The sequence below is a fragment of the Oenanthe melanoleuca genome, chromosome 14 (assembly GCF_029582105.1).
Source record: "Oenanthe melanoleuca isolate GR-GAL-2019-014 chromosome 14, OMel1.0, whole genome shotgun sequence".
NCBI classification, from domain to species: domain Eukaryota; kingdom Metazoa; phylum Chordata; class Aves; order Passeriformes; family Muscicapidae; genus Oenanthe; species Oenanthe melanoleuca.
Genome location: NC_079348.1, coordinates 4,229,150 through 4,256,956, shown reverse-complemented (window position 1 = coordinate 4,256,956; position 27,807 = coordinate 4,229,150). Strand labels below are relative to the sequence as shown.

The following is a 27,807-nucleotide window of genomic DNA, read 5'->3' as shown; positions in this document are numbered from 1 at the left end:
ACTGATTGTGCACAAAGACAGAGCCCCTGGGTCAGGAACAGACACACAGCCTGAGCACGGGCTGGACCTGACAAACAGCTCGGACAAGAGCTATCCCTGGAGCACATTCCAAGTGTCCCAAGAAAAGCACCACAGCAAGGCTGAGATGGGCTCCAGGAGGCTGGGTCAGAGGATTGCAAAAGCCCAAGCTGCCATCCCACTCGCCTTAGCCCAGCCTCCAAAAAACAAGTCGCTCACCGCAGCCACAGCCAGCCCGGCGCTGCACTGGGGACAGGCAGCAAAAAAACCCGAGGAAAACACTCCTCTGAAGATCAACTCAGGCTCCAAAACGCTGACCATAGACCAGGGCAAGTCTGAAACCAGAAAATGCTTTATTGGAAAGGTACAAAAAAACCAGTCACTGCAGCTAAATTTACAGCAATAAATTACGTTGTGGCTGTCAAGAGAAGTAATGGACACATACACAGGGCTATTCGCCTTACAAACAGGAACCCACATTGCTTGGTATATCAATAATTTATTTTATAATAAAAAAGCAGCACAAAAATAAATATTGAAATGAAATTACTGAGTAACCACAGAGGATAGAATGAGCTGGTGATAAAAAACAACTTAAAACAGAAGACTTCTATCATTAAAAAAATGAAAGCAAGTATCCACCATCTACAGAAACACCCCAGCAGACTGAAATACAGACGAAGGAAAACAAATCCACATTACAAAAGTTTTTTCGGTTTTGTTTTGTTTTTTTTTTTTTCTTTTTTTTTTACATTTTTTACCTTTTTTTTTTTTTTTTAAATAAAAACAATCATGACAATGAAGTTTAAATGATTCGAGAGAGAAAAAACTGCCACCTTCTCCTCCTCCCCGGGTCTGAGCCATCCCGTGGCACAGCTCGCCTCGTCCCAGAGCTGCTGTGGCACCCAGGTCTCTGCACTTTGTGGTCTCCTCCTGGCAGAAGTAGAGACACTGCCTTGTTTCAAAGGGATCTGGAGCTGCCCTGGAGGGAAAGGTTCCCCAGTCCCAACAGAGAGCACAGCAAACACGTCTATGAGAACAGAGGTGTTTCCCTTCCCGGTCCCTGCGCCACGCTTTCGTCTTCTCCTGCCTCCCACCAGCCCTCGGTAACCACGTCACACAGAAAGGCCAGGCCCAGGGGAGAGGATCCCAGCACCCAAAAATCAGAGCCCCCGCTCCTCCTCAGCAGGGTCGGGGGGACAGACTAAGAGGGGCAGAGAAGGGAGCCCCAGCATCCAAAGTGCTGCAGCAGAGAGACGCCGCGGGGACGCGTCCCACGCTGCGCTCGCCCTGGGTGTCAGGCTGGCAAGTGCAGGACGGAGAGAAAAAAAACAAAACAAAACAAAAATAAAATAAAACACAACAGGAACAAACCGAACCCCAGAGGAATGCAACGTGACAACCCCAAGCTGGAGGGCCCTCCAGGAGGAGGGTGGAGGAGCTGGGTCTCCAACGCGATCAACAGCTTTCGGGTCATTCCTCCCTCCACGTTACCTTGCAATTCTGATCCCTCTGTGGAAGTTTAGCCAGGACATTTCATTCCCCTCCAGGTCACCACCCAGGGAGCCCTGGACTGGCAATTTCTTTTAATAAAGATTTACAGTATCAAACTTGGAAAAAAAATTATTTTTTTTTCTTTTTTACGAAAAATCTGTACGATAAAATGTATATAATTATATATTTATATATATATTTCTCTCTCTTTAAATATTTCCACGTGGTCCTTATGGATATCCAATATGGATTACCTACCATGGCTATGGTATCAACAGCTTTAACAACACCCAGGCCTCTTGTTCTTTATCGAGTGACCAGAGATTTAAGTGCCTACCAGCACTAAACTAGCAATCACTTGGACAAGCCTTTGGCACCCTTCCAAGAACTGGAAAAAAAAGAAATACTTGGCCACAAGGGAAGTGCCACATAAAGATATGTTTCTCAACTCATTCCAACAGCAAGAAGACCCCAGGAGCAAAGTTCGACCTCCGTCCCCTTCAGTGAGGCAGGTCTGATTTCCCCGGAGGGGTGTCAAGGGCAGCCAGAGGGTGTTCCTATCTAGCCAGGAATGTTACGGAGCTCTGGAGCTGTTTTAAAGACTGGAAGCATTTGGGCATTTTCAAGTCAACTGGCCTTTTTCATTAAAGTTTTCATTTAAAGCCCCAACAGTACCAGGAGTCTCCATTTTGCCTGTTTTTGGAGGCACCTGTAAGGTCTGGGAAAGCGTCCAATGTCTGTGAGCTGGAGAACATGAGAGGACCAGGAAATGACCATAACATCTTTCTCTTCCTCAGCTTCTGCTGTGGGAGTCAATAACTGGTACTTATACACAGGACATCGATCTGCCTGTTTGGAGATAGGGAGGGAATGGAGGAGAAATGAGGTAACACTAAGTGCCATCCAAACTCTACGTGTTGGAAAAATCACTTGAAGGAAACTCCCTGCTCCCCTCCAAAACACGTGGATCTGGCAGGGGGAACGAGCCTTCAGGAAGCATTTCACTGACACCCTTTCTGGCTCAGTAAGGTCACGGATGTCGATGTTGGGACTGAATGAGAACCAAGTCTGAGGTTTCTCTTTTCATTAACCTATTTCACAAAGGATCCTCCTGGGAAATCCAGAGACTCCGATGACAAGGTGAAAAAAAAAGAAAAAGCAAGCTAACAACTTCTTCCAATGACAAGTAGGGCTTCACTAAATTTCTACCAACTTACTGCCATTCAAGGCAAGACAAAGCCTCAAACAACAAATTATACTGGGTGTCAGATGCCAGTTCACTGTCTTCTTTCCAACAATGGTAGCACTTGATTATTCTCTTTCAGTCCAAACCACTTATGGTTTCTCCGTGATCTTTGTTTTCTGTTCTGGAGCCCAAATTCTCTAAGCTCTTCTCCTCATCTTAAACCTCAACAATCTCATTCTCTTCTCACCTGCATGACAACAGGCATCGTCCATTCCACAAGTCTCTGACTTGCCCTACAAAACACACAGTCCCTTTTCTTTCCTACTTCAAGAAGAAAAAAAAAAACAACAACAAAACACACAAACACCAACATAGCTATTTTTTTTTTTTTTTACAGTGACCTGGAAACATTCATCATTTCATCACTGCTGCGCGACAGCAGAATCTCTCCTTTCAGCTTCCTAAATCCTGCCCACTGCCAAGCCAGAAATCCCTCTCCCAAACCACTGCTCAGAGCCAAACAAACGACTTCTCGATCCCAGTTCTTCTGTCCTCTGCACACACACTGATTTTCCATCCTGCCCTCTGTGCACCTCTCGGGATAACTCTCCCACTTGCAAGAGAAAGCATCAAGTTTCAGGGTCACATTCACACAGGTTGTCTGAACACTGAGGGTTGTTCACTGTACTCTTTGGATCCCAAATTCAGCATCTGATGTGCTATGGAGAGGGAAAGACTCTTCCAAGCTCCCATCTGACCTCTCCACAGCCCTTCTCTCATCACCAAGGACTGGTGAGCACAGCTCTCCAGCTAAGGATGCTCATTGCTAACATACCAATGCTTTTGTCAAAGAGGAGACTAAACTTCTCTCCTCCTGGCTGAATGCTATTGCCCTCTAGTTACACTTCAGTGCTTTAAAAACATCCTTCTGAAATCCTCTGCACAAACCCCTTTTCGTAGTGCTGATCCCAGCAGAACTGTCCCACCTTCTCTCACAGCCAATTCTGCCTCCACCAGTAATACATGCAGCATTTTCTCTCCTCATCTCCCCTTCTCCTCCACAGTGCACTGCTCTAAACAGCATTTACTGTGCCTCCCTCCCTTCAGCTTCAGGTAACCCAGGAAAAAAAAGCTGCTACTTCAAGACTGCGGATCATCTGGAAGAAATAAACTGCATAAATATATCCAATTCACAGGCACACCTTTGGGAAGGAGCTATCAGGAAACTTGGGCTTGGAATAAAGGAGGCTGCAATGTAGTTTTTTTTACAGGCCACACAGGTAATGGGGCATATTAAAATATGTAAAATATATATTTTTCCATATTTTAACAGCATGGATTGAAAACAAAAGGTTATTCTTAATGGGTGTGGTCAGACCCAAGCATTTATCTCCATCATCCTCCCACTCCCATCCACTCTTAGCAGGCTGAAATCAAACCCAAGAAGCCTATACTCCTGCCCTCATAATATCAGATGGAAGTGGGGAAGGTAGGGGAGACCCTTCTTACAAGGAGTAGGAGGCCACTAAAGGAAACTCTTTTTCCCATACATTCATCTCACATGATGATTTCTACGGTCCATTATGTTTCCTGGCTCTTGAGCATCATTCACGAGGACTCCGGAGGCTCCTCAGGTATCTTCTCCCAGCTGGAAAGCTGCCCACAGCTGAGAGGGGTTTGTGGAGGCAGAGGGAAGGAGGAAACAGATCTTGCAATTGGTACTGCATACAGAGCTCAAATCCTGGACACGAGAGCTTGATGGAGCCGCTGAGTCCAGACAGAAGCAGCCAGTTAAGTTCCCTTTGTAGGGACCCTTTGGGTTTGTTTTTCTCTTTTTTTTATTTTCTTCTGTTTTTTGCACTTTTGGAAGAGACTTCTTAAAATGCCAATTCTTGACGCGACCAAGGACTCCGGAACAATGCATAAGAGCCTTATCCCCTCCCCTCTGAAAGGCTGCTAGTTCCCCCCACTGAGGGCACTAGGAGGCTGCTGAAAAGGGCACAGAACTGGATGAGATTTCGGCTGATTTGACGATGGTGATGACACTGGTGGTGGCAACTTTGGTCGGGGTAATGGGCCCTCGCGCCACAGTACGAGCAAAGGTCTGGAGTGCTTCGTACTTGGAGCGCAAGGCATCCAGCTCGAGCTTCATGCTGCTGTTTTCTCTGGCCAGCTTCTCCACCTCTTGCTGCAGCTCAACCCGCTGCCTCTCGAGCTCCTCTTTCTGAGTCACACGCTTGATGCGGCAGCTGGCAGCGTAGCCCCGGTTCTTCAGCGTGCGCCTCCGCTGCTTCAGACGGATGACCTCCTCTTTGGTGAGACCCCTCAGGTGCTGGTTCAGCTCCCGTACGGACATTGACACGAGTTCATCATCACTCAGCACTGGGGCATTCTCTCCTGACTCCTCCTTTACCTGCAAATACCAACAGCACAGGGGTAGCAGCAAGCCGACGTGAGCGGATGCTCTGGGCAGCGGAAGGAGAAAAGGGCACCCCTCAGCAAGGTGACATCCCTACCTGGAAAACACCCCTGATGTGCTGTGGAGAGCACAAGCTCCACTAAAACATCTGGGTTAAACGTGGCAGAGATCTGAGCACTGTAGGTGTCTGGGTTTGGGTCACCCTGTTAGGTCACAGAAAGCAGCGAGCTTCACACACCCAGTGTGAACCCAACAGAGCAAGATATTCAAGGGGATAAATGTAAAGTTGGCTGAAGCTTTTTTTTGTGAAGTCCTTTGCCAGGACCTGGAATTCATAATGAACACTAAAAGGTTACACCTTTTCCCAGCATTATGCTGGGACATCAGTGCAACATCTCAAAAGCAGAATTGCTGCTTCTCTGCAGGGCTTAATTCAGCATTTTGTGTTTTTTTCATTGAAGATTGCTCATTTAAGTAGCAAACAAAACCAACCATGCTGGCTTCAAGGACAGCCTGATTTGGTTTTGCTGAGGCATAGCATGTAGTAACTGAAGTTACATGAGAAAACCACCAAGGCCTTGCCCCTTCCTCAAGCACATTTGCCATCACCATTCAGAATCACAGAATTGTTTAAGCCGAAAAAGACCTTCAATATCACTGAACATAGAACTTTTAAGACACCATCCTTTCATCATGACATATGGAATGAAGAGCCTCCCCAGCCACCCGGCACCACCCACTCAGCTTCTTCCCTACCTTTAATGCCTTGTTCGGTTTGGGATTAGTCGTCATAACCTGAGCACAGTCTTCCAGACAAAACTGCTCAGAAATTGCAACTGGAAAAACAAAACAAGGTTTCCAGGTTAATCTCGGACACGAGGGCAGGAAGAAGATACCCAACACATGGCCCAAAACCCCAAATCAACCATTATTAAAAGAAATAAGCACACAGTTGCTTGAAGCACGGGGATGGATTCAGATATCATTTACCCATGTCAGACAAGAGAAAGAGAAATTTGTGTTGACAAGTGCATTGCTTTTAACACCAAGACCTCGTATTTTGCTGTTAACCACACTAAGATCCAGCAGAGAAGACAGGGCAGGGAGGAAAGAAGGACACCCACATTCATCTGTAAACAAGAGTCACACTAAGCATCACACACCACCTTGCCATGTGCCACCCCTACCCAAGGGGAGAATGGAGCGTGGCCTCCAAGGCCCTGTCACCGGCTCACCTCCCTCTGGAGGCATCCCAGACGCTCCAAATGGCTTATTAGGGACTGAATTAAGAGTTACCTCTGCTCATAAAAGGCACTGAAAAGCCACAAGACAACAACTCCCTTCATTCTCATTTTGATGATTATTAGCTCAGCTCAAAATTGAGCTGGCAGCCCAGAGAGAAGCTGCCTGGTTTGTAACCTGCTTCCCGCGCTGTCCCCACCCCGAAGGAGACGCTACCAGCAAACCCAAACAACAGAAACAAAAGCCCCCGACAACAAAGCCAGGAATGAGTTCACCTCTCCCAACACACCAAGACTGTTGCTCCCCAATCCTCCAGCCCCAGACTGCGAGAGCAGACCTGGCTGATATTTTCAGTGACGTGGAGGCATGTCCACCGACAGCCAGCCCGTCCCCTGCCGCGACACTGCCCTTCAGTCTCACCTTAGCCAGCGACTACACCCCTGAGCAGCGCAGGAAATCCACCTGCCCGCACCTCCACCCGACCCCTTCACCCCGTGGTGACGGCAGCACCATGGTACCTACCCCAGGAGAGGCACTGGCAGCCGTGCCACCATCACAGCCTCTGCCACGGCTCCCCAGCGGGGAGGGGGCCCCCGACACAGGGCGGCTTCGAGGGCTGCACACACCGCAGAGCGCTGCCTGTCTGGCGGGAGTCCTCTCTCTGCCCCCACCTTCTCCAGCCCAGCCCAAACCCTCCCCATTTCCACGTCTGCATCGTGTCACACATCCTAATCATTCATGAAAAATCCAGCCAAAGCATCCCAAGCATGATTCCCTTCTGATAGTTGCCATGGTGACCTTGGGAAAGTAGCCAACCCGGAGACAGTCACCATGGAAACAGAGAAGCCCAAAAGCAATAATGACTTCAGGTCATGTCTGTGCAAAGACATCACGAGGTCGTCGGAGAGTAAACAAACTCATTCATATCTGCAAACAGGGGTGGCGGGATTTGGGGGACTGCAAAGGTGGGGCGTGGGGACCTGTGGGAGCCAGGTGGGTGAAGGTGCTGGCTCAGCCCATGCTGCTGTCACTTGAATTTTACCAGTCAAGGCACCTCATCATCATCACACGACTTACATAAAAATCAAGATGAAGAGCAGGAGGGGAAAAAAAAAAAAAATGCTGTAATTGCAGAGCTGCAAGATACTATCCTAGATATTAGGGAGTGTATTTAGGCGCCTCCTCTATTTTTAAGCCCGAGACAGCACAGCTCTCCATGTCTGGAGGAGGGACAAGGACAGCCGCACAGCACACCAGCCAAGATGCTCCGTGATGAATGGACCACTTACAGCAACTGGTGTGCGCTGCATTTTCTAGAGCATCACCGAGTCCTTCCCTGCTCTCCTCCAGCACTGAGCCCCACCCCGGGCACACCTCCAGCCACAGCCCCTTGTCTCGCCAGGACAGCAGGAGCGGGCAGGGCACGGGGCAGGGGGGCAAATCCCAGCCGCCTCCGACAGACAGGGACGTGCCCAGCCTCTGTCTGTGCGCTCTTCAGAGCACCATCTCCTGCGAGCTCAGGCACCTCTTCCGACCCCAGCGCTGCCCTTGCACCGTCCATCGCTTCCCCTCCGCACCAGGATCCGCTGCCCACCCCTACCTCCCGGCAGACAGCTGGGGGAAGGAAAAAGCTCCTTGTCTCCAACAGGTCTCGGAGCTGCGGAGCGCAGAGGCGCTGCCAGCGCTGGAGGAAAGGGCCGGCAGCCCCCTCCCTGCAGAGGCGCAGCCGGGCCGCAGGCAGTTGGTGCCATAGTTATGCAGTGAGTCACCAGCTGTTTACAGAGTTTGAGCGCTCACATTCCCACAGCATCAGAAACTCTTCCTTCCCTCGGCGGCATCCCCCCTCCCTCGCCGCCCCCGTCCCTACAAGGGAAGGGGCGCGCTGGCCGCTCGCCGCGCTGCGAACGCCGGAAAAGGAAAGGCAAAAAGGAGGGGGAGGCCAGCGACAGCCCCGTCACACCCACCCAACTGCACAAAAAGCCTTTTGATCCTCACCCAGCCCCGTCTTCAAAGCGTTTTCTGCGCCAGCCGATGGAAAAACTGAACGCGGCCACTTGGCTGCGCGGAGATGGAAAGAAATGTAAAGTATCATGGAAAACCAGAGGTGAGGGGTGAGGTTGCCTCCAGTGGGGGTCAGCGTGAGGGCTCACCTGCCACCCTGAGCAATGCTCCAGCTCTAAGTGATGAAACCCTTCTGGTCACCTGTTGCTCCATGTCACCAAAGCAAAAGCTCCTTACCCTGCACATTCCTCAGCGGACAGCACGGGCGCTCGGCTCAGCGTCTTCTGCTGTACACCTGTCTCCCCTCACACCCCAAGGCACCCTGGATGGGCCAGCATCCCTCAGAGATAGGCTGGGATCCACCCTACTGCACCGGGGCCATGGGCCAGAGCTGCTGCTGACACAGGTTCATGAGGAGGTTCAAGGCACCATCAGGAATTGTGATGCCAGACCCTCTTAAAACAAGGGTGGGAGACTGTGGGCTAGCCTGACCCAAAGGGGGAGAATTCATAAGAGCAAGTGGAAACACTCAGGCTTAAGTCTCACACTCAGATATGAGTGCCAGGGAGAGTCTTATCTCTGCACTAGGTGAAGGCGCAGGTGTGGTCCGGGCTCCGCTCGAAACCGATACAACAACACTCGCAATCCTCACCAGCAGTCCTCCAGGCCTTGGGCCTCATCTCCTCGTCCATCAAATCCTTCCCATCAGGACTATTTGGGACTATTCAGCTACCAGCAAGAAGACACTAAAAATCACATGTCATCTCCCACACTTACAAAGCAAAATCCCACAATGAAATCACAAACCACTCTGCAAACAAGTCATACTCAGCAGCATTCCCTAAACATGCTGCACAGGGGTCTTCTGGGACCCTGCCTGCGATTTGATTATTAGAACCCTTTTAGTCTTTACCCTACTCCTGCCCTTCTTTCCTTAATTGCATTTGCTGCATCACATCTAAAATTAGGAGCTCAGCTTTTTGGAACGAGGACCGCGCTACATCCCTGCTCTGTAAGCAGTACGACACACTTCGAACGCCACACCAATAAAGCAGCAAGTAGTATTACACCAACTGTGAGGGGAAAAAGCTTTTCCAGAGCAGCTCCACGCTCGTATTTACAGCAAGTGTTTTGACTGTGGGTTACATAAAGAGCCCTTGTAATTCTGCAATAAAGTTACCCATTGACAGCCTTGCCAACGCCCTCTCCCTCTCTGACAGCTCCTATGCCTCCTGCAGCATCCTCCCAAAAACCTGGAAGTCTCCAGCTGACATCCTAAGCCTGACAGTCTCAGCTTAGAGCATCTAGAGATCTCAGTTCCTTCACTTTGAAAGGGAAAGGCAGCAGAAAGCCTGACTCAGGCAGAGGTAGGACAGAGCTTTCCACACAAGGCTTGCAATTAAGGAAGACAACATGCCAGAGTGAGATTTCAGACTTTCCACGCTACAGGGCTTTCCAAGCGCATTACACACTAAGAAATTACTATAAAATCACGGCCGACACCCGACAACTGCAGATGAACTTTGAATTTCAAAACTCTTTCTACACTGAAAGACAACCCCGGCCACAACATGAGTGCCTGGCAGACAGCCCTGCTGGTGTCCCTGCTAGCTCCCATCCTCACACACATAGAGCACACTGAAAACATGCAACCCTCACCTTCCACCAGAGCAGCGACGACTTCCCGGGGGCAGAAAAACAGCGCAAGGTTCAAGCGGCGACAGGGGTCTCTGCCATCACGTCTCAGTTCGGAACCCACAGCTACGCAGGGAATACTCTACTCATTCCCAACTGCAGCCATTTAATTCCTAGGCAGACGTTTAAATTTCTCCTTTATCCGCAAGTTGTTCCCAGCTCCGGAGCGCTGGCCAAACGGATGTGCCTACCACGGGAAACATCTGAGCTGACAGGTGAAGGCAACTAGAGATGCTCAAATCCTCCTCGCCGTGCCTCTGCCGCTCGGAGGCACGACACGGATTTCCAGCACATTGCAGCATGGTAGGCAGAGCACTCTCCCCATCATTCAAAAAGCCATTCTCCTGCTCTGACAGCCTTCACACATCCTGTAAGGCAGACTGACGCTTGTCACTCATTTGTAATGAGAGCGGGGAGGGACGGGCTGGTGGTGTGAATCAGAGAGTAGAGAAGCATATGCGAGGCAATATATTTGACATGAAGAGAGAGAAGACACAAGGAGGGGGTGAGTCACTGTTTACTGTTCTAGAGGAGCTCCACGCAGCCCTCGCCCAGCTGGCCAGCTTTCCATTTCCCTTATGGATCGGAACCAGCATCCAGCAGCAAAGAGGGGATTCAGGAACCTTCAGAGCGCATTTGAGAGCTGCCAGGACACAGCTCTCTGAGGCACTCTCTGGGGAAGCCTGGACACGGATCAGACAGTCTTTGGTGGTTTGGTAAACAACCTAGTCAGAAGCTGCAGAGAGCCTGTGGTTAGGGAGCAGGGGTATGGAGTACCAGGCGGGTACGCCTGTGTGTCACCTCTGACACTTCATGGAAGAGGAGGCTGAAGGGGAAAGGTATGCGACAGCCAGCCCTGCTACTGACAAGCTTACAGCACTTTTTCCATCACGTGCTTGTAAAATGCAGTGACAGAGATATACTGGAATTACACCTCAGCATCACCAGCCCAGAGATGCAGCTCCCCAGCCAGACAAGCTGAGCCACCAAGCAACAAATAACTTGCTCGGACGCACAGCCGGACCTTGGGGCAGAGCTGGGATTGAGATTCCTAACTTTGCTGCTCCTGACCCCAAGTGCTAGCTATTAAGTCAGAAATCTTCACTAACTGCTAATAATGGAACATAGTGGCATTGCTATTTGGCATCCTGCAATATTGCAAAGCAGTGGGATCCACTATGCAGCCTGTCCCTCCACTCAGGAGCGCAGTGCCAGGGTAATTGCTCTCATTACTGCCTTCCCCCAGCCCTTGTGCTGCTGATGGTCACACAGCACTGCATCGCTTGTGCTTTCTTCATGCTTGGAAGACTCTCTGCCCAAGTTTGAAGATAGCCTCAAACAATAGCTGAGACAGAAGTGGAAACTGCCTGTTCATCTCTACAGGGTGCTGAGCCTGAAACTTCCTGATAATTGAAAGTGCTAGCACCGCTCAAGTATTTCACAGCTGGATGTTTACAAAAATGATCAGTGAGCAAGCTTATCCCACAAACCCTGACTGCCGCAGGGGCCAGCGCTCCCAGCTGTCCTTTCTTCACTTCCCAAACATCTCACACAGCTAGAGATTTTCAATACCAAGTCCTGCAGCACATTCCATGCCATTAATCATCTTCCAATGCTGATGGAAATCAGAGGGTATCAAGCTGATCTGTATTTTTCCCTTTCAGGAGGCACACAGCAGTGCTGAACTCCACGCCGCAACAGATTGCTGAGACGGGCGACGGCGCAGAAATGACATAAAACATGACAAAGCACACTGTCCTTGACAGGCAAGCAGGCTAAAAAAAAAAAAAAAAAAAAAAAAAAAAAAAAAGCCAACAAATTTCTGCCTCTGGTTCAGAAACAGTTGTGAAAGCAAGGCAGGAACCTGGCGTAATACAGCCGGGAACATTGAACAGGGCTCTGTCAAGCTCAGAGCCCGCAGAAGCGAGCAGGGTGTCCTGACGGCGAGAGTCACCGTGTGCCCAACCTTGCGGCAAGCGCCCCGCCGCTGTTCGCTGCTGTCCGGCAGCCCGGGGTCCCGGCAGCCCCGGGTCCGGTAGCCCCGGGTCCCGCAGCCCGGCCGGGCGGGAGCAGAGTTAACTCCGGAGCCCGCACCCTGCGCGCTGCCATTGGGCAGCAGCGGCGTCCATCAGCCCGAGGAAGTGACTGCACGGGCAAGGCTTGAGGAAGGGCTCTCCGCAGGCAGCACCGCGGACACACACGGAAGGACAGGGGGGAAAAGCGGAGGGACGCCTGCTCCTTTCAGCAGTGAGAAAAAAGGCACCAGGTAACTTCGTTCGCTGCTAAAACCCCGACGGCACGCACGGCACGGCGCGCTGGGCTGGGGCGCAGGGATGCGTCCGCCACGGGGCTTACAAAAACTGAAAGTGCAAGAAAAAGGCGTGCGGCTTTTCAGGGAAACACTTTGCTCTCACTGGCTCCCTCCACCTTCCGCAGTCCCAGTTCAGCTTTTAGGCACGCTGGCAAAGGAAGGGGCGGCCAGGTGAAAGCGAACATGGAGGCCTTTCCCTTTTCTGTAACAACTTTGCCCAAAGGGGGCTCGTTCCTAATTTGAGACCTCATGGCCTGCTTTCAGCAGGATCTGTAAAAGAAATCCTCCACGGAGGAACCCACGAGGGAGGGGAACGGGCTCTCAGCCCGAGGAAGAGGAGGAGGAAGGAAACAGACCCCGACACCCTGAGAGAGTTTGGAGATCTCAGTTCCCGTCGCTGGTGGCCTGGATGTTTCCCCACCTTATGCCGCTGCCGTCACGGGGATGTTGAAGAGGTTCCCCCACCCACCTCCTCACTTCTGAATAAATCCCCAAACCGTCCCGCACCCACCAGACAGTCACGCGGCAGTGCCCGCTCCCGGAATGTCACCGTCCCCTTTCCTCCCACTGCCGGTCCCTGGGCGGCCGCAGAGCACCCCGTCTGCAGGGCGGCCCCATGCACACGCATCCCTCCCTCCCTCCCTCCCCACAGGCTCCGGAACCAGCCCGAACACACCACGCACCTCTCCCTCTTTCGACCCAACCAGCAGCTGTGCTCAGCAGAGATAAGCCCCCCAGCCGCCGCAGCCCTGACCCCCAGCCCTGGCATTTCCCGGCGGCGGCTGCTGCTGCCCGATAACCGGGGCGCACAGCGGATCACGAAGCCGCCACCACGCCCGGCCACCGCCGCGGCCACGCCGCCCGGCCCCGGCTGCGCCCCGGCTCCCTCCGTACTACAAAAGCTGCTATTTTTAGTCGGCGGAGCGCGCGGCGTCACAACAGGTTTCCTCACATGTATTTTAAGAGCCATTCAAAGGCAGAGGCAGGCAGCGCGCTCATCCTCGGGGGGAAGAAAAACATCAACAAGAGACAGGGAGAGCATCACCTCGGCAAACACCCAGGGGACCCCAGCCCCATGTGCCCCCGAGAGTGCGGGGGTGCTGCCAGCCCCGTCCCACGGGGGCTGCGCGGTGCCGGTTCCGCACCGGTGCGAGGTGACAGCGAAGATGTGCCGGCGGGGCCGTCGCGCCCCCGCCCCGCGGGGGCTCCGGGCGCGGCCGGGCGCGGCTCCCCGAGCCCCCGGCGCTGCCCCTCGGCGGGGCCGCCGCCCCCCGCCCGGCCCCACGTGCGCGCCCGGCCCGGCCCGGCCCGGTGCGAGGGGCGGCGGCACCACGTGCCCGGCGCGGTGGTGACTCAGCACTTTTACCTCCGCCGCCCCGCCCGCCCGCGCCCAACCGGACCCGACCGGACCGAGCGGGACGCGGGCCGGAGCCGGGCCGAGCCGCCCCCTTCCCCCGCCGTCGAGCGGCAACAGCACGGCCACCCCCCCTTTCCCGGCTCCCGACCCACCCCCCCGCCCCCGCCCCCTGCGCGCCGCGCCCGGGCGGCTCCTCACCTGCGTGCCGGCGGGAGCGCCCCGTGGCGGGGGCGGCGGGGGCGGCGGCGGGGGCGCGGGGGCGGCGGCGGGGGCGCTGCGCGGCTCCCTCCTCCCTCCCTGCCAGCGAGTCCCGCGGACAACAACAAGCGCGGGGCGGCCGCCTCCCCCCCGCCGCGCCGCCGACCAACCAGCGCCCCCGCCGCTTCCGGCATGGCGCGTCACCGCGCGCGTCACCGCCGGCCCGCCCCGCAGCGCGTCACCGCCGGCGCCGCCCGCCACCGCCGGCACCGCCCGCGCTTCATTCATGGGCACGGGCACGGGCGCGGGGCGGGCGGCGCTGCCGACAGCCGGCCGCCCCCCTTCATCCGAGTCCGAGTCCTGATCCGCGTCCCTCCTTCATCCTCATCCTCATCCTCATTATCATTCTCATTCTCATCCTCATCCTCATCCTGGTCCTCGTCCCCCCTTCATCCTCATCCTCATTCTCATCCTCATCCTGATCCTCATTATCATTCTCATTAACATTCTCATTATCATCCTCATCCTGATCCTCGTCCCCCCTTCATCCTCATCCTCATCCTTATCCTTATCCTGATCCTCATTCTCATTATCATTCTCATTATCATCCTCACTCTCATCCTCATCCTCTTCCCCACTTCATCCTCATCCTCATCCTCATTCTCATCCTTGTCCCTATTATCCTCATCCTCATTCTCATTCTCATTATCATCCTCATCCTCACCCTCATCCTCATCCTCGTCCCCCCTTATCCTCATCCTCTTCCCCACTTCATCCTCATCCTGATCCTCATTCTCATTCTTATCCTCATTCTCATCCTCATCCTCATCCTTATCCTCATTCTCATTCTCATCCTCATCCTCATCCTTATCCTCGTCCCCCCTTCATCCTCATCCTCGTCCCCCCTTCATCCTCATCCTCATCCTCATCCCCCCTTCATCCTCATCCTCATCCTCATCCTCATCCCCACTTCATCCTCATCCTTATCCTTATCCTCATTCTCATTCTCATCCTCATCCTCATCCTTATCCTCGTCCCCATCCTCATCCTCATCCTCGTCCCCCCTTCATCCTCATCCTCATCCTCACCTCATCCTCATCCTTCATCCTCATCCTCATCCCCACTTCATCCTCATCTCATCCTTGTCCCTTCTTCGTCTCTGTCTTCCTCCCCATGCTCAGCGCCGATCCTCATTCCTCTTTCATGCTCCCTTCATCGCCCATCCTCATTCCCGTCTCCTCTACACCACGCCCCGCTGCGGGGCTCTCCCCTCTCCCACAGCTCCCTGCCGTGCGGATCAGTCCTGCTGGCCGGGGGTTTTGCACACTCACACACAGATGTGTTTGGTTAGGGAGGGACCGTAAAGCTCATTGCTCTTCAAACCCCCTGCCATGGGCAGGGACACCTTCCACTAGACGAGGTTGTTCCAAACCCCATCTAAACTGGCCTTGAACACCTCCACGGATGTGGTATTCACAGCTTCTCTCTGCAACTTGTGCCACTGCCTCACCACCTTCATGGAAAAGATTTTTTCCTGACGTCTAATCTAAGCCTGCTCTTTGCCAGTTTAAAGCCATTACCCCTTATTCTGTCACCACAAGCCCTGGTCAAAAGTTCCTCTTTGGTTTTCTTGCAGGCTCCCTTCAGACAGGGAAAAATGGCAATAATGGCCTCCTCCACTGGCTGTGGACCAGCCTTTGCCCAGCACTGCCTTCCCTGCCACCCCCTGAGCATTTCAGGAGGGCCAAATCCTGACCAGGGCTGGATCCTCAACCCATTTTTTGCACTTTCCTTGTGCAGTTGTGAGAGCTGCAAAACACAGCACCCCAACCCCAATAGTGTGAGCAGTATTTCAGACCCTGAGGGCATCCAGCAATTATGATAATACATAAAAAAATGTAATAACACAGGCAGTTGATTAAGCAAACTGCCTCCATCATAATTTGGCTTATTTTGATTTCGTTGTGTCCATAACAATGTTGGAAAGTCTGTGTTAACCCCGTGCAATTTATGCTTTCCCACCTTGGGGCCAAATACTAGAGCAGCTCTAAGGGCCCCAACAGAGACTGTAAGATCCCATTTTTCCCTGCTCTCTTTGAACAGCACGAGCTGCAAAATACAGGGACCTCAAATCTGGCACAGCCCCACGGATCTGAGCAGCCAGAGCAAGGTTTAGGTGAATGCACCTCCCTGATGTTAAGAAATCCCTATTTATCATTGGAACTGTGCTAATGAGGTTGGCTAAATGTGGTGGCATGAGGCTGCTGCCCAGTGTAGTGCAACACTGGCCTTCACCTCTCCCAGATTTGCAGACACTGGCTGAAATCCTGCACTGGGTGCTGGGATAGGATGAGCTAAGGGTTAGAGGGCAGATTTCAGCTGTCACTGTGGTCTCCACTGATGCCTCTGAGGTTTGTCTCTAGATCTCCTTTCCATCCAGGAAGGTTCTAGTGGCTCAGAGAGACAAGACAAGGAAGGAGAAGGATGCTGATTGTGGGAGCCTTTGAGGCCACTAATGTCCCCAGCACAGCTACCTGTGCCTGTGTTCTGAGTGGTGATAAAACCAAGAGTGGCCAGAGCCATCCTAAATCATCCAGGGTTTATCCCTGAGACATCCATGAGATGATGATCCTCAAGGGCAGGAGGGATGGGCTGGCTGCATCCTGGATGGGGGTTTCACCATCTGTGGTGACAGCCCCACACATGGGGCTCACCAGAATCGAGGTGTTTCCCCCTGTTTTTGCAACAGTGTGGGGTTTGACAGATCACATATGGCAAGAGGGGAGCGGCTGTGTCACCTGAAATTCTGTTTCTGGATGAATTGCCCTGTTCACAACAGATTACCTTTTGTTTTCATTCCCTGGGGAAAGTACCTCTGCTCCAAAGGTCTGTTTTCATTCGCTGCTGAACTTTAGACTGCGGTGGCCTTCAATAGTAAACAAGGAGCAGCTCTTCAGTCCCTTGAAAAGTGGGAAAGCCTGTGCAGTACACACAGTTGTTCAGCAAATGGAGAGGAGTGCGTGGGAGACAGGACCTCTGGTGAAAACTTGGATGGAAGAGGGTGATGTTCTGGGATGTGTGGGGTTTTGTGAGTCTGAGTTCTCAAAACACACTCAGCATCACAATTCCCTGAAGCCGCTGAGCAGGGATAAAGTGCTCTCACCCTACAAGGGGACATGTGCGCATCGGTTGGGGAAAAAACCTAAAAAACCCGCCGATCTCCCATACTCTCCACTTAGGACAGCACTAAGCATAGCCACAAATATCAAAAATAAAATTAAAGAAGCACACACACCGCGGAGGAGGGGCGTGTGGGCATGCGCTGCTACTCGAGAGGCGCGGTAGGAGCGGCTCGTCGGGTGTTTACGGCGGAGCTGCAGCGCCGGGAGCTCTGCCCGTGTCCGTGTCCGTGTCCGTGTCCGTGTCCGTGTCCGTGCCCGCAGCCACAATGTCAAGAGGAGACACGTGTATGTAAGCGGGGCCCGCAGGCGGGCAGGGGCTCCCGGGGCGCGCCGCTCGCTCGCCGTGCCCGCCCGGCTGTCGTGTGTCCCCTCCCGGCTGCGTGCGGAGGTGCCCGGGGATCGCGGAGCCGCCCGCCCCGACTGTGATGTGTCCCCTCCCGACACAAACCCCGGCTGTGATGTGTCCCCTCCCGGGCACAAACCCCGGCTGTGGTGTGTCCCCTCCCGGGCACCAAACCCCGGCTGTGGTGTGTCCCCTCCCGGGCACAAACCCCGGCTGTGGTGTGTCCCCTCCCGAGCACAAACCCCGGCTGTGGTGTGTCCCCTCCCGGGCACAAAGCCCCGGTGCGTGCGGAGGTGCCGGGGATCGCGGAGCCGCCCCTGGGAAGCGGTGGGAGGAGGGTGCATAAGGCGGAGGCGCTGCCGCTCGGGGAGGTTCGCGTTCAGGCCCCGGCCTGAGCTGGAGGAGCGCTGCTGGGGAATAAAGCTGTTTGTGGGGGATGGAGAGGTTTTGTGGGCGTTTGCAGGGAGAGGAGTCTGAGTGAGAGTGAGGAGATGGAGGCAAGAAAGTTGTGTGTCTTTTTTAAGATGCTGAGATTGCTCCCTGCAAACTTAACAGGAGCATGGGGGTCTCCTCCGTTTAGAGTCCGGGAGGTGTTTGCCTGAGAAGTTGTCAGAATCAGCTTTTATCAGTGGAAAGCAAGGACTAATGGTATATTCCCAGCCGTCCCTTGCCCAGCCCTCCTCGGGTCTAAAACCCCTGAGTCAGGGCTTTGGACAATGATGACAGAGGATGCTCGGAGAGGATGCTCAGAGCAGAAGAATGCTCGGAGCAGAGAATGCTCCACACCTCCGAGCTGCAGCTCTCAGCATCACAGCTCTGTTCCCACAGGAAGAGCAAGCTCGGTTTTGCTTGCACCTTCCAGAAACACTGCAGCCCGTTAATTCATACCTGGGAAAAACTCCTTGGGGGGCCACTCTGCCCCCCCAAAACCAAATGGTGCTTTGTCCCTTGGGATCGGTGGGCAGTCGGGTGTCAGTGTCTCCCCACACTTGGCAGGGTCAGGACCATTTGACCTTGGCAAAGCCTTCCTTTGCCGAGTTTGCCAGGTGCATCTTGGCTGAAGATGCAGATGTGATGCTGCACGCTGCCGAGGCGGGCAGGCTGTGCCCAAAACACAGGCATCAGGAGAGGGGGAAGCTGTCCTTGAGGTCTGGGCAAGCTCTTCCCCTCTGCCTCCTTCTCACCTGCCACCATCTCCCCCTCCCACGCAGCAGCAGGACAATGAAGTCGTACCAGAAGCTGAGGACAGCACATGCAGCAGGATGCCGGCTGGAGGAGGAGGGGGCTGCCCCGCCGCCCGCCGGCCGGGGGAGGCTGGCCCCGTGCTGGGTGGGCAGTGGGCTGCTGCTGGCCGCCGTGCTGCTGAGCACCATCACTGTCTGGGTGCTGCGCCAGGTGTCGGGGGGCTGGCTGGGACCCACGCCGCCCCCCAAATGCCTCCTGGTGCCTGAGAGCCAGCGCTTCGACTGCTACCCGGAGCGGCGCGTGGTGGTGACACAGGAGCTCTGTGAAAGCCGAGGCTGCTGCTTCATCCAGAGTCCCCTGCAGGCAGAGGGCAAGCAGGGGGTGCCCTGGTGCTTCTATCCCCCTGACTTCCCCAGCTACGCCCTGGAGAGCCTCAACCAGACAGCGCTGGGCATGGTGGGGGTGCTGGTGCGGAGGGAGAAGGCCTATTACCCCCGGGACATCGAGAGGCTGAGGCTGGATGTGGAGTTTGAGACAGACACACGGCTGCACATCAAGGTGAGCTTCCTGCTGGCTGCCCTGTGACCGTGCTCCTGACCCTTGCACCTGCCATCCCATAGGTGACCATCCCTTGCTTGGACCAAGTCTGGAATCTGCTGTGCTCCAGGCATGGCTGCGTGGGGCCAGTGAGCATCTCCAGCCCTTTGCCCTCATGCTTTGCTGCTTTAAAGTGCTTTTTCTCCCTTTTGCAGATAACAGATGCAGCCAACCCACGCTATGAGGTTCCCCTTGATGTCCCCCGGGTGACAAGGAGAGCAGAAAACCCCATCTACAGTCTGAACTTCTCCTGGGACCCCTTTGGGGTGCTGCTGCAGCGCAAGGCAACGGGGGCAGTGCTGTAAGAACCCACCTCATGCTCACACTGTGGCAGGTGCAGAGAAGCTTATCCCACCCTAGGCAGGCTTCAGCATGCTCCCCAGAGGTTTTTCATTAGGAAAACCCATGCTGTGGGACCTCCAGCCAATTATTACTCTTTGACTTGCATCTTTTGAGCGGTGCTCACATGGGGATGTGGCAGCAGGTGGCTTCCTGGCCCCAGGGACTGGCCACGTGCTTGCTCTGGCGATGGCAGGGCTGTGTGGGATCAGCATCTCTCCAAAAACTTCTCAGTGCTCTGATTCCTCCCAGGGTCCTACAGAAGTCAAACATTGTGTAGATCCCAGCACATCACCAATAAATGGTCTGGTGGCTCAGGAAAAATGCCAAAGAATGGTTGTGGCTTTGCCCTCTCCCTACTCTTGGGTTTCCCTGGCTGTCCAAGCTATCAGGTCATCCACAGCTTCAGGCTTTTGTGGAAAAGGACTGTGGGTGACTTTGCTGTACAGCTTCTGTCACCACCACAGCTTTGCCCACACTAAGTTGGTGCTGAGCACCAACAGCTGGACAGTGTCTGGTCAGGGTGTTTTGGGATCCCATCCTTTCCTCCTCCCCATTTGCTGGTGTCTGTGCTCCATCCTGTGTTTGGGAGCTGCTTATCAGTGACAGCAGGCTGAGAAATCCCATGGCCATATCACCTCAGTGGTTAATAATAACCTGGGTGGAAACTTCTGGTGTCAAAGGGAAGGCTGTGCTGGGCTGGGTCAGGCTGGCTTGTGTCTAGCCAGACCTGAATTTGCTCCTGGGCCAAGGTGTTGGGGCTGGATGCAGGGTGGGATGTGCTGCTAGGCTGCCCCTTGAGATGCTTTGAGGGGGAAGAGATCAGTTATTGATGGGTAAATGGATCCTAATGAGAACCCTCTCTTGACCCTCTCTCTTTGCTGGTGTCACCCTGGCAGGCTAAACACCACCGTGGCCCCTTTGATCTTTGCTGACCAGTTTCTCCAGATATCCACATCACTCCCATCCAAGTTCCTCTATGGGCTGGGGGAGCACCGTGACAGCCTCCTGCACAGCCTGGACTGGAACACCCTCACATTCTGGGCCCGTGACGTCTCTCCCACGGTACATCTGCCCTCTCCCCGTAGGGGTGCAGGGGTGAGGGCACGAGTGCCACTCTCCTGTGCTTTGGACAGACCCTGGGAAAGCATGGCAGGGGTGGGCAGCAGCACTGGGAGAGGCTGGTTGAGGCTGATGAGCAGGTATGTGCCAGGGAGGATTTCAGAGCAATTGCAAAATGCTCTTGGCACTCCAAGGGCACTGGGTGTTTCCGCTCCACCCTGCTCCTCGTGCAATGTGCTGTGGTGAGGCAGGAGGTTTCCCCCTCACCCAGCCCAGCTCAGTAGCAGCCCCTGAGCTGGAGGAGGAAGCAGCTTCCCATGGCCTTAAGCTCCAAACCTATCCTCACTCCTTGCCTTATGCTCCAGAGGAGCGACAGATGCCTGGTTAGGTGGTGGCAGCATATGCAGTTCAGGGCTGTTTATTCACCTGCAGTGACATGGGGCTCTCCTTGCTGTCTCACTGGGCACCTCTCCTTGCAGGAATCATTCAACCTGTATGGTGCCCACCCCTTCTACCTGCTGATGGAGGAGGGTGGAAATGCTCATGGTGTTTTCCTACTCAACAGCAACGCCATGGGTAGGTGTCCAGGGGACCCCAGGCCAGCTTTTCCACGGTGGAGGACCTGGCAGACTGGGACAGATGGGAGCTGCTGGAGTGGCCAGTTTGGGAACTGGGGGTGAGAGGAAGCCATAAAAGGGAAAGCTGTGGTTTGATGGCTCCGTTATTGAGCGCAGCCATCTGTTTCCTGGCTATGGTGAGGCTCTTTAGCAACTGCTGAGCAGTTTAACCACACACCCGCTGCCGAGCTGCCCTCAGCACAGCCAGCCCCTCCGAGCAGCCCGTGCCCATTCCCCCTGCACTGAAATACCCTCGCCCCAGGCCCTGCACAGGGCACGGCTGGGGCACGGCTGGGGCACAGCTGGCTGCCATCTGTCCCCTGTGCTGCGCCAGCTGTGCCGTGGGACCTGCCCGTGTGTGCCAGCTGGGAACAGCAGCCCCTGCAGGCTGTGTCAGGGCTGCACCAGGACCACCCGTGCCCCCCAGCAGTGCCTCTTGCAGCCAGCTGGGGTGATGCTGCTCACACCGAGCCTCCAGCAGCTCCAGCTGTGCTCAGCACTGTGATGCTGCCGAGGAGGAGCTGCTGTGAGATGCAGCCACCTGAGCTGAGGTGCAAAGGTTCCTCTCTGTGAAGAGCCCTTCCCAGGAAAGGCCTGGCTCCCATGTGCTTGCTTGTACAAGTAGCTCTTGATTCACTTAGGAGGGGGTTTCAGGGGAGGACATGAAGGAAAGCACTGCACTTAAGTGCTGAGTCTTGGTCCAGCAGTGGAAGCTGGCACAGATTTGAGCTTAAAAAGCAGATTTTCAAGATAGCATAAACCCATGATCTCTCTAGGCTATGATGATTTAAGCTTCCAGACACCCATTTAGCATCTGCTGAATGCAAGGCAGGGATTTGTCTGTTCCCCTGAGCATTGCCTGTGGTGCTGCCTGGGCCCCATCATAGGGGCTAAAGTCTGGGGGTTGCTCCCCAGTTGTCCCTACCTTTTTCTCTTCTCTTTCCCTTCCTACCTTCCCACTCAAAGAGGTGGCTCTGCAGCCTGCTCCAGGCCTGACCTGGAGGACCATTGGAGGGGTGCTGGATTTTTACATCTTCCTGGGGCCTGATCCCAACATGGTCATCCAGCAGTACCAGCAGGTGATAGGTAAGTGCCCACACCCCAGCACTATCTGCAGGCACCTTCTTCATGCCCAATCCCTGTCTCACCCCAGCTTCACCACCATGCCCAAACTTCTCAGCTGGGTTGGGGTCAGCATCCCCAGCATGTTGTGGTCAGTGATCACCTTTTATCCTCCCTCTTCCCATCCTTTTGAGATGCTGCTGTCATCTTGGGAAGCCCCATCCATGCTCCCACTGTCCCACTGCAGGTTTCCCAGCCATGCCCCCCATCTGGGCTCTTGGCTTCCACCTCTGCCGCTGGGGCTACGGATCCAGCAATGAGACGTGGCAGACTGTGAGAGCCATGAGGAACTACCAGATCCCCCAGGTAACCCCAGGCCTGTGGGGCAGGGGCTCCAGTCTCCCTCACCCATTCCTGAGCCTCTTTCCTGCAGGATGCACAGTGGAATGACATCGATTACATGGATGGCTACCGGGACTTCACCTTGGATTCCCAGAAGTTCACCTCCCTCCCCTCTCTGGTGGAAGACCTCCACAAGCACGGGCAGCACTACGTTATGATCTTGGTATTTCCCCTCCTCCCCCACTCTGCTGTCCTTGCTGCAGGGATGTCAGACAAGGTCATAATGGATGCTCTTGGTCCCAGCTGGTCATTCCTGGTGCTGGGGATTTTTGTAGGAGGCCAGGCAGCTGTAAACTGTGACTGGAAATTCCCCTAATGCAGGGGCCTTGGAGACACAGCCAGGTTCTTGTGCTGTGCTCTTCTCTTTCCGCAGGTACAAGGACGGCCCTGACCGCTGTGAGAGAAGGAATGGAGGAGCTGTGGGTCAGGCAGTTTAACTTGTGGGTGCTCAGCTCAGGTGCCCTCACAAGTGCTGGGATCTTGTGACCTGTCTGTGATGTCCCTTCTTCCCTCTGCAAGGAGTGGGGCACGGGTTCTGCTTGCTGGAGGCAGTGGGGACCAGCAGGTCCTTGCAGGGGAAAGTCAGATTCCCTCCTTATTGAGCTCCTATGTAGTAGCCTAAGCCTGTTCATGACCTGACATTTCTTGCATAAGAGCAAAATTTTTTGTATTTGTCCCCCCTCCCCAAAACACTGTGACAGGTCCTGGGGACTTGCAGAAGTGGCATTTTAGAAAACATGCCTGGAAGTGTTGAAGCAAGTTTCTCTTCCCCTTGGAGGGAAACAGCCGCTGTGTGTGGGCTCTGTCTGACCCTGTCTGGGCTCTGTTCTGTGAATCACATTGGTCTGGCTGGGGGAAGGAGCCATGGCCTGCCTGGAATGGCACTCACCCTCTGCTCCATCCCCAGGACCCTGGCATCAGCAGCACCAGCCCTCGTGGCTCCTACTGGCCTTTTGATGAAGGCTTGAGACGCGGCTTGTTCCTCAACACCACCAAAGGGCAGCCACTCATCGGGCAGGTGAGCAGCTCCAGAGGAATCCCCTGCAGTGGGATGTGCAGTACCAGGGCTGGGATTTCATCACAATAGAGGGAAAGCCAAGTGGGCAAGGGACTTCTCAGGGATAATTGCCTGAGCCTGGCTTGTCCTCCTTGTGTCACCTCCTGGTGTCTTCAGCAGCCCTGGGAGTCAGCCCCTGCTCAGCAGAGCAGCCTGTGGAAGTCATATGAGCTTAACAGAGTCAGCAGTGCTGCCTAAGGCTGGTCATCTGATTTCTCTCCCTTCCTGTTTCTGGGGTGAGGGGAGGTGGTTTGTGGTGGACAATGTGCCTCCAGACCTGCTCTGCAGCTGTTCCACTTTGACCCCTCTGGCTGTTTTCTCCCACTGCTCTCTCTCCCCATCTCCAAGGAGGGGGCTTTTGATGTAGCCTGAAAACATAGGGAAAAATGAATTGGCTAAAATTCCTGGAATGAGGCAAAGCACAGAGAAAGCTTGGCTTTTCTCTGACATGTTCTTGGTAAGGTGCTATCAGGCCTTGTGCAAGTGGAGGCAGAGCAGCTGCTCCATCAGCTGCCAGTGCCCATGGACTGTGGGGACTCCTCAGCACCTGGTAGTCCTGGTACCATGGAGGTAGCAGGGATGCTCTGTGTGTGTAGGATCAAAGCATTGGCTGGGTTTTTCTGTCTCATTGCCTTTTTCACCCCCAGCTGAAATCCCTGGCTTGCTGTGGTACCCTGTTCCCCTGCGTGCTGAACCCATGGGTTTGTGGTGTCTCCACAGGTCTGGCCTGGTTTCACTGCCTTCCCAGACTTCTCCAACCCAGACACACACCAGTGGTGGCTGGAGAACCTGCAGCACTTCTATGCCCACGTGCCCTTTGACGGTGTCTGGATTGTAAGTCCCTCCTTGCCCATGAGTTGCTCCCTGCCAGCAGCTCAGCTCATGCCCTGTGTGTGTCCTGGCAGGACTGTCCCTCAAATGCAGCTTTTCCAGGTCTTCCACTAATCCCAAAAACACACATCTGAAATTGCTGGGCAATTTTCTTTGCTTAGGACATGAATGAGCCGTCCAACTTCATGGATGGGTCTGAAGATGGCTGTCCCCCAGGAGAGCTTGACAGCCCCCCATACACTCCAGGTAAGGAGGGAGATGAGATACAAGGCTGTGCTGGTGGGTACTGTGAGCTTTGAGATCGCTGTCAACTGAGTGTGCTTTACACTCTGAGTGCCTCCATCCCTACCTTCATGTGCCAGTATCCATGTCTAAGCCATGCATGCTCATTAGGGCCATGTCAGGGTGCAGGATGGGGCCATCTGCATGAGCTTTTGGCACTGGGTTGGCAGGGACAGCTGGCTGTGGGAGGGCTGACTCAGAGCCAGAAGGTGTAGGGAGTCCATATCCTCTGCACCCCACCACCACTGGGTCCAACTGGGCTCTCCCTCCTGGCAGCTGTGCTGGGTGATTCCCTCTCTGCAAAGACGGTGTGTGCCTCGGCAGAGCAGAAAGCCTCGGTGCACTACAACCTCCACAACCTCTACGGGCTGATGGAAGCCAAAGCCACAGCAAGGTACGAGCATCCTGCTTCCTGACAGCCTGGGGATGGGCTGGGACAAAACCCTTCTGAGAGCTGAGTAGGAAAAGGGTGGGGATTTGAGTGTGATCTAAAAGGGAGAAGCTCTGACTGCTCACAGCCTCTGGGGTGGGAATAATCCGGGAGAGGAAGGGAGCTGGCACTGCTCTGGGAGATCCTGCTGGAAGCCTTTGCCATTCTGCTCAGACTGACTGTCCACCCCTGTGCCAGGGGGCTGGAATTTTCCTTCAGCTGGGATAAGGCAAACACCTGGTGGGCTGCTCCTACCCTCTGCCCCAGCTCTCCTGTTGTTTTCCAGCGCCTTGGCCAGGATCCGGGGGAAGCGCCCGTTCCTCATCTCCCGCTCCACCTTCCCCAGCCAGGGCCGCTACTCGGGGCACTGGCTGGGCGACAACCGCAGCCAGTGGAAGGACATGTACTACTCAATCCCAGGTGGGTGGCAGAGACCACTCCTAGAGCTTTCTGCTTGTGTGGAGGCGTCTCCAAAACTGCGCCCTGTTGGCTGTGCCTGTCCTCAGGGCTGCTGAGCTTCAGCCTCTTCGGCGTCCCGCTGGTCGGCGCGGACATCTGCGGCTTCTCCGGCAGCACCTCGGAGGAGCTGTGCACCCGCTGGATGCAGCTCGGCGCCTTCTACCCCTTCTCTCGCAACCACAACACCCAGAACGAGCAGGTCGAGGGCACTGTGCCCAGGGGGAGGCATCCTAGGGGTGGGATGGGGTTTGCAGGAGGTGGGACAGCTGCTGATTGCTGATCTCCCCAGGCCCAGGACCCCACAGCGTTCAGCCCTGCCGCCAGGACAGCCATGAAGGACGTGCTGCTGACCCGCTATTCCCTCCTGCCCTTCCTCTACACACTTTTCCACCGTGCCCACCTGCAAGGAGACACTGTGGCCCGGCCCTTGTTCTTTGAGTAAGGCCATGCCCAGCAGGACTGGGAGATGCTGGGCTGAGTGGCGGCGGAGCGGCCGATCGAGCGGCGTCTCCTCCCGCAGGTTCCCTCGGGATGTGGCCACGTGGGAGCTGGACAGGCAGTTCCTGTGGGGCCAGAGCCTGCTGGTGACACCAGTGCTGGAGCCTGGGGTGGACTCAGTCACAGGTTACATCCCTCAAGGCATGTGGTACGACTTCTACACGGTGAGGAGCATCACGGCATTTGGGTGATCTCTGCTTGACCCTCTCGGGGCTGTGGGTGGGAAGCCCTGGCTGAGCCCATGAGCCCTAACAGGGGGAGGTTTGGGGATGGCTGCCCCTCAGACCCGTGCCCGAGTGCTGAGCCCTCTCACCCATGTGTCTCACTGCCTGCCCAGGGCTCCTCGCTGAACAGCAGTGGGGAGATGTTGAAGATGTCAGCCCCTCTGGAGCACCTCAACCTGCATGTCCGGGGAGGTTCCATCCTGCCCACCCAGGTGAGTGCCCACCCATCACCTCCCTGGGTGCTGTCCCCCAGAACCTCACTCCTTGACCCGCATCCCCAGTAATCATGGCCCTACAGAACCCATGTCTTTGACCCCAGAAACCAGGAACCACCACAGGGGTGACCCGAGGGAACCCCCTGCGTCTCATTGTGGCCTTGTCCTCGCACGCCACTGCCTGGGGTGACCTTTTCTGGGACGATGGCGAGAGCCTGGACACCTTTGAGAAGGGCAACTACTCCTACGTGGTGTTCAATGTCACACAGGTGGGATGTGGTGGGGAGGGCAGGAGTGGGGGTCCCGTGGCACCTGGTCACCTTGAGCTCATGCTGTCTCCTCCTGCAGGACACCTTCACCTCCACCGTCCTCCATGCCAGCAATGAGGCCACCAAGGTCTCTGTTGGCACACTGAGCATCTTTGGAGTGCAGAAGCCGCCCAGCAAGGTCCTCCTGAATGGCCAGGAGAAGCCCTTTTCCTACCTGGACAACCAGGTATGGCCCCATTTCAGAGTGCCCTTTGCTGGGTGGGGGTCCCCATGCTGAGGGTCTCCACCCCTCCTCCTCCAGGGTCACAGTGTAACCAAAGAGGACTCTGTGTGGCTCTCCTGCTGTGCCAGGGTTTAGGGGAAAGCATTTTCCTCTTCCCTCCTGTCAAAGCTGTATCCCAAAATGTCTCCTTTCTCCCCACAGGTTCTCACCGTGAGTGACCTTGGCATGAGCCTCAGCCAGGGCTTCTCCCTGCAGTGGCTGTGAGCAGGGGGCCACCCTCACCAGGACTCACCCAGGAGATGCTCAGTGCTCAGCCCCTGAAGCCAGGATGGGGGAATCATCAGGGACTGTCAGCTGCTGCTGCTCGTCCCCCTCCAGCACAGCTGGGGACAGGGGGTGTGGGATGGGGGCTTGGCTGCTGGTGCCCCCTGCATGGCCCTGGGTGGGGGGTGTGGGTACCTGCTGTTCCTGCTGCAATAAAGGCAAGTGGAGAACTTGTCCTGGGAGCATGATATGGGGACAGAAGGGGTGGCATGGGGGAGAGGGGGTGGGCAGGCAGTTGCCTTGGGACTCCCAGTTGTAGTCCTTGACCTCAGTTCTCCTGACTCC

General features: G+C 55.0%; 2 protein-coding genes across 8 annotated transcripts; one reads left to right on the top strand and one right to left on the bottom strand.

The window, feature by feature from the left end:
- Positions 1-352: 352 nt before the first annotated feature.
- Positions 353-14,106, bottom strand: MAFK (MAF bZIP transcription factor K). 4 transcript variants are annotated; one of them, XM_056503826.1, is made up of 3 exons: positions 13,922-14,106; positions 5,874-5,953; positions 353-5,111 (listed from the first exon to the last, which is right to left on the bottom strand). In XM_056503826.1, exons 2-3 carry the CDS (start codon positions 5,907-5,909, stop codon positions 4,677-4,679), a joined length of 471 nt encoding a protein of 156 aa, XP_056359801.1. In that variant the 5' UTR covers positions 5,910-5,953; positions 13,922-14,106; the 3' UTR covers positions 353-4,676. The 4 variants fall into 4 exon arrangements, with proteins under 4 accessions (XP_056359801.1, XP_056359800.1, XP_056359798.1 ...); XM_056503825.1 differs by lacking the exon at positions 13,922-14,106 and adding an exon at positions 10,020-10,038; XM_056503823.1 differs by lacking the exon at positions 13,922-14,106 and adding an exon at positions 7,960-8,113.
- Positions 11,980-27,696, top strand: LOC130259496 (lysosomal alpha-glucosidase-like). Of its 4 annotated transcripts, none has more exons than XM_056503816.1 (20): positions 11,980-12,321; positions 18,658-19,189; positions 19,384-19,529; positions 20,467-20,632; positions 21,109-21,205; positions 22,213-22,332; positions 22,556-22,674; positions 22,742-22,873; positions 23,618-23,728; positions 24,488-24,601; positions 24,760-24,844; positions 25,157-25,274; positions 25,597-25,730; positions 25,817-25,968; positions 26,059-26,207; positions 26,290-26,431; positions 26,605-26,703; positions 26,811-26,975; positions 27,055-27,201; positions 27,400-27,696. In XM_056503816.1, the coding sequence occupies exons 2-20, from the start codon at positions 18,668-18,670 to the stop codon at positions 27,460-27,462; spliced, it is 2,781 nt and encodes a 926-aa protein (XP_056359791.1). In that variant the 5' UTR covers positions 11,980-12,321; positions 18,658-18,667; the 3' UTR covers positions 27,463-27,696. The 4 variants fall into 4 exon arrangements, with proteins under 4 accessions (XP_056359791.1, XP_056359792.1, XP_056359790.1 ...); XM_056503817.1 differs by having other exon boundaries at positions 12,093-12,321; positions 18,661-19,189; XM_056503815.1 differs by lacking the exon at positions 11,980-12,321 and adding an exon at positions 17,238-17,388 and having other exon boundaries at positions 18,661-19,189.
- The last annotated feature ends 111 nt before the right edge of the window (positions 27,697-27,807 follow it).